Source organism: Rhinichthys klamathensis, unplaced genomic scaffold (assembly GCF_029890125.1).
Source record: "Rhinichthys klamathensis goyatoka isolate OS25496 unplaced genomic scaffold, OSU_Roscu_1.1 h1tg000181l_1, whole genome shotgun sequence".
Lineage (NCBI taxonomy): Eukaryota > Metazoa > Chordata > Actinopteri > Cypriniformes > Leuciscidae > Rhinichthys > Rhinichthys klamathensis.
In genome coordinates, this window is record NW_026606709.1 from 3,410,308 (window position 1) to 3,418,234 (window position 7,927).

General features: G+C 39.8%; 1 protein-coding gene across 1 annotated transcript in view; it reads left to right on the forward strand.

Annotated features, from left to right (window-relative positions):
* The window catches only part of cmip (c-Maf inducing protein), a 28,853-nt gene extending 23,407 nt beyond the window's left edge, over positions 1–5,446 (forward strand). The window contains exons 14-21 of the mRNA XM_056261293.1: positions 238–345; positions 444–560; positions 2,265–2,405; positions 2,675–2,722; positions 2,838–2,984; positions 3,990–4,095; positions 4,849–4,919; positions 5,342–5,446. Coding sequence (XP_056117268.1) covers positions 238–345; positions 444–560; positions 2,265–2,405; positions 2,675–2,722; positions 2,838–2,984; positions 3,990–4,095; positions 4,849–4,919; positions 5,342–5,395 — 792 coding nt within the window. The 3' untranslated portion in view covers positions 5,396–5,446. The remainder of the gene's footprint in view (positions 1–237; positions 346–443; positions 561–2,264; positions 2,406–2,674; positions 2,723–2,837; positions 2,985–3,989; positions 4,096–4,848; positions 4,920–5,341) is intronic.
* Positions 5,447–7,927: the final 2,481 nt, after the last annotated feature.

The following is a 7,927-nucleotide window of genomic DNA, read 5'->3' on the forward strand; positions in this document are numbered from 1 at the left end:
TATAACTGATATATCTAATTTAATTAAACAACTAAAGTTAACTGCACTTTATATATTAAGTCAGGCACAAACATATTTTTTAAGTTGAAACAACACATTATTTCTTATTCTAATATCGAATTTTAAGTTGTGATAAATAATCATAGTAATAATTTTTTACATTGTACTTAATATTTCCACTATAGGCTTAGTAATGGTTTGTAAATGCATGTGTGTGTGTGTGTGTGTGTCTCACAGGTCCACTCCTGTTTGCTCAGCGTGCGCTCTGGTAAAGACGGGTGGTTCCAGCTCTACAGTCCAGGAGGCGTAGCTTGCGACGATGACGGAGAGTTGTTCGCTAGCATGGTATGAAAGTGTTTGTTTGAAAAACGTGATGTCTCATTTAGTTTAGTCTTTGTCCTGCCACTATATATACTTTAATGGTTTGATGTTGTTCATCACAGGTCCACATCCTTATGGGCTCCTGCTACAAGACGAAGAAATTTCTACTGTCGCTGGCTGAAAATAAACTGGGACCCTGCATGCTCTTGGCCTTGCGGGGGAACCAGACCATGGTGGAGGTACAAATCACTAACTGTTGCTTTGAGATGAAATGTATTAAGGTACCCACCTAAATAACATATTTTTGGCATCATGAACAGTTCAACCCAAAGGCTCCTCAAAACAGTAGACTGTTAGCATCTAGGACCTAAGCTGTGTTCCAAATTGCCCCCTATACCCTCATTCACTATTCCCTATTTTACTCCGCTAATATAGTCCACTTGAAGGAGTGAATAAAAACGAGTGAGCGAATTAGAAGCCTGAAGGGCTGTCGCTTTTGCATAGTTTCTACTTGCGGTTTAATAATTGTTTAAAACTTAGCAAACTGGCTGCTACAGTAGTGAGATCTGTTCAGCACGACCCTCACAGTGTATTATGGGTTTTCTCTTGCTGTTGAGTGTACATCAGTTGTACACTTGTTGTTGCGGTGCATTATGGGATTGAATGAGTCCACTCGATAACGTCCACTATGGTTTCAGACTCCACTACAAATGGCTGTACCCTATTTAAAAGTGTAGGGGCTGATTTTGGACACAGTTTTGCTAGTCTCAGCTTTAAAGGGCATGACCAAAGATCGCCCACAGTCTGTCCACTGACCGGTTTTATCTGATTTGGCAACCATTATGCAACTTCCTGAGAAACAAAGTTGTGTTTACAAGGTACTAATGAATGCTTCTGAGGAAGAAATAACGACTAGGCTTAGTAAACAAGATGTCCATGTGCGGAATTGTATATTCCGCTTTAAATAATCTATATTTTAATGCAGACAGAAATTCTAAGCATGTTTTTGCTATTTTATCCTCGTTTTTTGTGTAAACTGTTGTAGTTGTTTTTTCCCCCCCACAGCCATCTGTTGTAGTAGTATGATGAATTTCAGTTAAGCTCGCCTGTAAACAACATGAAAAAAACTAAATAAACGGTAGTTGATCACTTAGTCTTAAGTTGGCAGTTCTAGACCAGAATAAACAGTAGAGTGGACCAGTTAGTCGACACTCTGATTACATTGTGGCCAACGATGTATCCAGGAACACAACATTGCATGTATCCTTTGTGTGTTTGGCAATCCCAGAATGCATTCCAATGATTAAAATCTAAACGTCGGCTGATATTTGACCTTTTCATCTAATATTTGTATGCGTTAGGTTTTTGTGTTTATTAGAGTTTCCACTTATTAGTTTAACAACGTTCAGACGTCAAATTGCACTGGAATCAACGGCGAGTGATAGGGTGCGGTCACATGTACCGTTGTTTTGCAAATTTTCGTGAGTGAAATCCAATTGTTTCAGTAGGAATCCACACAATTGGGAACTTTGCGTGAGATTTTTTCCGAAAGATTACCCTGCGTGGATTTCGCAACTGGTTCACACAAATGTGTTGTGTTGCCCAACAAAGTGACTTCTGTGATTCATACATTGCTACTGTATTGACAGTAGACAAAATACCTTTTTGCCTGCAAAATTTCTCTGAAGTTTTGCTAATGTGACTGCACCTTTAGATAAGTGTGTCACATTAGGAACAGTTTCTGCAGCACATGGTTTCTGGAAAGTGTCTGTTAAGGGTTGTTGCCCCTGAAAAGGTTCAAATCAGTTACCCAGGCAGGATTCACACAGAAATGGACCCTCATAAGTTGACAGCAAGGCAGCTCACTACAGCTTCACTATCTGTGAAGAGTTAGAAACCTGCATATAGGGTTAAACATTCATCCCTGTGTTTGTGCCGTGCAGATCTTGTGTTTGATGCTGGAGTATAACATCATAGAGAACAAGGACACTCAGCTACAAATCATCTCCACCCTGGAGAGCACCCAGGTCGGTCTGCGCATGTACGAGCAGCTGTGCGACAGGCAGAGGGAGCTTAAAGAACTGGTGAGTGCACAAATCAATTTCACAAATCAACACCGAGATATTTTCACCGCCACGTGCAGATTTCGATGACACAATGCCCGGTCATTGTGCATTCATTGCTGCCGCCACAGGCCGAGCTCTGACTGTTGGTTTAACGCAGTGCTCCCATTAACAGAAAGACAGAAGTGACCCATTTACAAACTTCCTACGTATACAGTGCTGACTCTCAAGCGCCACCTGTTGTTTGAACTGAAAACTGCAGAACAAGTAATATCTTTCTCTCTGTTTAGCAAAGAAAAGGAGGTCCCACTCGACTCACTCTGCCCTCTAAATCTACGGTGAGTGTGTGTTTGTGTAAATTACAATGCGTGTATGTGCTTGCATCCATGCTGTTGTTTTCTTAGTGAAAAACAGTACCATAAATTCCTTCTCAAGTCATATTTTTTACTCTAGGATGCTGACTTGGCTCGTCTGCTGAGCTCCGGTTCCTTCGGCAATTTGGAGAACCTCAGCTTGGCGTTCACCAACGTCACCAGTGCCTGCGCCGAACAGCTCATCAAACTGCCATCCCTCAAACAGCTCAACCTGTGGTCCACCCAGGTCTTTACTTCTGCTCATTCCACAGTCCAATAGTTCCGGAGAATCTCTACTATTTTGTAACAGTCTAGCAAATGTCTGTGTGTTTAGAATCGGGAAGCACTATCCCAATGCTTTGTAAATACAGTTCAGAAGTCTCTTATGCACACCAAGGCTACATTTATTTGTTCAAAAAACAGTAGAAACGATTTCTGTGATGAAGCTGAATTTTCTGTAGCCATTACTCCACTCTTCTTCAGTCACATGATCCTTCAGAAATCATTCTAATATGTCGATTTGCTGCTGAAGAAACATTTCTTATTATTCTCAATGTTGAAAACAATTGTGCTGCTTAATATTTTTGTGGAATTACATTATAGTTATAATACTGGTATCAGGGCCAGATTTATGCATAGGCATTTTAGGCACGTGCCTATGCTCGCACGTCCAGGAGGGCCCGATTACAGAGGAGAAATCATATTTTTTAAATGATTATTATTATCTCACTCTAATGCTAAAACACTGCAAGCCACAAAATGTAAAATATTGTTGCTGTCAGGCAAAAACCTTGTATCTCCATATTTCATCTTTTTTTAAATAAATCATTACTCGTGTATCGTCCTTGAGTAATGGACCCTTTATGTCTGTCTGCGGGTTTTGCAAATATTTAACTAATGAAACAGTGTTGAACAGAGATGAAACCTCGTAACTCCATTGGCTCCTCAAACTGTTGGTAAAACATCATAACTCCACCCCGCCTCAATCGTGAATGAATTATCGCACGCATTTTAGACCATATATATATATAACGTTTGTAGGGGTATTGGGGCTGCCCAAAAATTGTCAATGTGAGGTAAATGCAGCCCTTAGAATTATAATGTTACAAATTATTATGATCAGTATTATAATACTCTCACCTTTGTTCAATTTACTGTGTCCTTACTGAATAAAAGTATACTCTTTTTTTGGTTAATTTCTCAAACATTTATTGACTTTTAATTGACTTGGTTTGTGTTTTCTCTTTTTCAGTTTGGAGATGCAGGGCTCCGTCTGCTCTCAGAGCATCTGGCCTGTCTGCAGGTTTTGAACTTGTGTGAGACTCCAGTCACGGACGCTGGCCTGCTCTCCCTCAGCTGTAAGAGCGCATTACACACATCTTCTATCCAGCTACCTTCATTCTGAACTGTTAAAAAACAGCTGCTGCTGAATTGAAGAGTCCAAAAGGTGTCCAAAATCATCCAAAAATGAAAATCCTGTCATGATTTACTCGCCCTCATGTCATTCCAGACCAGTATGACTTACTTTCTTTTGTGGAAAAAATAAGAACACAATGTCCGAGCTTCTGTTTTTCATATACAGTTACAAAAGTTGATGGTGATTCATACCGTCAAGCTCCAAAGTATCATAAAATGTGACGTTCGCAGATAATTTTCCTCTCTGCCGTAAATGTCAAATGCCATTTGCTGTCGTGTTTTTAATTTTGCCACGTCACGTAACGCACACAAGAACCAGTGGGTTTTGTCGTCAGTGAAGTCAGACGTGCTGTTATGCCTGGCCACAATTTGACCACAAGTACAAATGAGATTTAATAGGAGAAGATCATCAGCTTTCAAATTTCAGTCAGGTCCTTTCACTTTACCCAGCTTTTCTTTTTTCTTTTGCGTAGACATATAAACCATCATCTATTCATGTTGTATGGGTCTAAGTATCCGAGTAAGTGACAGTATTTAAAAAAAAATTGCCGAACTATCCATTTAACAAATGCAGTAAACAAAAACAAAAAATGTTTGATTGTAAAGAGCCTTTAGTGTGTGTCTGGACTCACATTTATGGTTTATATATTAGTTAACATGTAGGACAACTAACTTATTTCAACTTTACCTTGCAGCTATGAAAAGCCTGTGCAGCCTGAATATGAACAGTACTAAACTCACTGCAGACACCTATGAGGACCTGAAGGTAAGAGGCTTGATGTCTTCTTTCAAAAACATAAAATCCCAATTCCATTTGGTGACACTAATGGTGCATAAATTACACATTCACTTTTAAATCTTATCACGCAGCCAATTGTTTATTGCCTATGTGCACAATGTGATTTACACAAGTAAAACTTGTTCCTGGTTCAACAATAGATCAATCAATTGTACCCTTGACACTAAAATCAGAGAATGACGGGCCGATAAGAATGTTTTCCAGGAACGACAAAGCATGTTGAACCAGGAACATCCCAGACAGGAACATAGTGTCGGCCCAGATCCGGCCCACATCTGGTATGTGTGGAATCCACGTGTACCGGATCTGGGCCAACACTATGTTCCTGTATGGGATGTCGCATTTAAGCATCTCAATATCTAAACCTCTCTCTCCGATCCTACCCACAGGTGAAACTACCCAATCTAAAGGAAGTGGATGTTCGCTACACAGAGGCGTGGTGAACACAATGCTCAAGGAGATTTATAGACACAGGAAAACGCTGACACATCATCCGAACACAACATAATCAAGAAACGAGGACTGTATTTATAGGAACATCATTCAAACGACAAGGACCTTCTTATAATATCATAAACGTTTAAGAATCATCTAGTGTCTCATCCAAATCTGAGGACGCTCTTTGTAGTGGCATCACAATGCAAGAATATGTCCTGAGACATCATCAGACAGCACAGGAACCTTTCTAGCGACATCGCCTGGGGACTTTATCTCGTTCTCGCCTTTATCTCAAACCCCCTCAGAGGAACCATGTCCCTCGTTTTAACCTATAACTGGCGTCTCTTTTTTTGTCCCCATAGAAGACAGGGTTGATTTCTCCCTTTCTCCTTGAACCACCTGGAGCCAATTCCCCTGTGGTACCAGCGTCTGGTGAAGGCCTGAATATTCAGAGCCACATTCCAGTACAGTTTTGATATCACCTCCTTTGTGGAAAACCAATTTCCACATCGTTTTTTTTTCTTTTCTTTTCCTGCTCTTCGTTACATGTGTGCTTGGTCCTGTCGGATCAAAATCTGTCATTTTTGCATCCTCACAGAGATTTCTTGTGTATAATGTGTCTGTTAACAATGTTCACTTCTTGACATGTTCATCTCTATATATCTATCGCTCTCTGAAAATCATTTTTTATCAACTTGAATAAGCATATTTTTCCATACACTGCTTTCATATGTGTGTTTGTAAAGAAAATCGACGTATCCCCATTTTTAATGCAAACATTTCAGGGGCTTCTCTCTCTCTCTCTCTCAAAAAAAAAAAGTTTTTGTTTGTCATTTTCTTTTCCTTTTTTCTTCTCTCTCCTTTTTTAGCTACATTGTACAGTGTAATTTTTATTTCACACCCATATTTAAGAAAACGTCATCCAGGAAGTAGTCTGGGACTACTTTGTATTTATGAGCCCCCTCCCCCCCTTCTGGTCCTTTTTTCTTTTATTACGTACTTTTGTCAAACGTACTGAACCAAGATGGTGCCTAAAACATTTTCTGTAAAAGATTGCATCACCTAGCAACTCTGAGGAAAGTCAGCTAAGTTGTACATAGAGACATTATGGACTTTTAAACAGATTAATAGGCTTTATTATTCTCTGTAAACTTTGCCTCTAGTGGTCAATAGGAGTCCACAAAGAGTGTCCTGCCACAACGGTTGACAATGTTCCTCATATTTATATCAAATCGAGCCAAGATTTGTGCGATGTTATGCAGTTTAACCTTTTTATATTTCATTTTCTCGCTTTGTTTTGATTAACGTCTCTGCGAACGTATAGTTTATGACCACTGTAATAAGTTACATACAATATCTTGACTTGTAGAGAAATGAGACCGATCTTGTAGTAAAAAAAAAAAGATCTTATGAAGACGGTCAGAAATAAAACAATCAATTTGCCGTCCTAACTCGAGTTTTTCATATGTTTACAAAGGCGTGTCTGTCTCCACTCCCACTTTAAACTATATCTAGATAGAGTCGCTGCCACGTCCATGTGGCCGGTCTTGAAAGTAGCAGTTTTTGTAGGTCCTGCTTGGTGTGTGCACATTCGATTTCACAACAGATGTAGATGCCGTCCAGAGGGGAGCGTTCAGTCCTGGGCTCCTGCCATCTTGCATACTGTATAATGTACATATGAGTGTATATAATTTCCCATTTCTCTTTCATGTTTTTGGGAGACTCTTTGTTGCCTTCACTTTTTGAGATGCGTGCGTGCATATGGTCTCCTAATTTTGTTCCCCTTCCCGCCCCCAGGCCAAGTGTACTGTCATTGCGTTCAGGTCTTTTATTTGAATTTTTTTATTAGACTGTATATGTTTAATCCATTTTTGTTGCCTGTTTTGTTTCTTTTGTTTGTTGCAATTTGATCATACGGATTTAAATATAAAGGGTAACAGCACTAGCCCCCTTCAACCACTTACCATATGGATCAATACGTGTTTCTAAAAGTGAAATATGGACAGAGTTTTCGTGCATGGAGTAAACCGATGGATTATATTGGGAATGTGTGTTATTAAGGTGCGTTCGTGAGTGGCTAGAAACTGTGCCATTCTGTACACTGCTGAAACTCAAGCCGTGGTAATGTGACTGACACTTTGTAATGGTCTTCAGTCCTAACAGTGGACCATTTTTCTCTGTGCGGGGAAGGATTAGGGGGCTGGGTTTCCCCCTCAGCCTTCATTTTGTTAAAAAAGAAACCATCTCTTCGGACTGATGGCTAATCTATTGGGGTGGAAATCCAGTTTATACTTTAGTCAACTGTTTCCTGATTATTTTGTAATATCCTGTGGAGCTCACTGTGCTATCTGTGTTTCCAATGTCTCCTTATCAACATATAACGTCTCATTAATTTCAGCTTTTATTTTTCTTGTTTTCTTTGAAAAGCGCTTTTTGTAATGTTGAATTGAGACCGAGTCTTAATATGATGTGGCTGGGGTCCTCGCGGCCCCTGCAGCACAGGCTTGTACATACAGAATGAACTACATTATCCATGA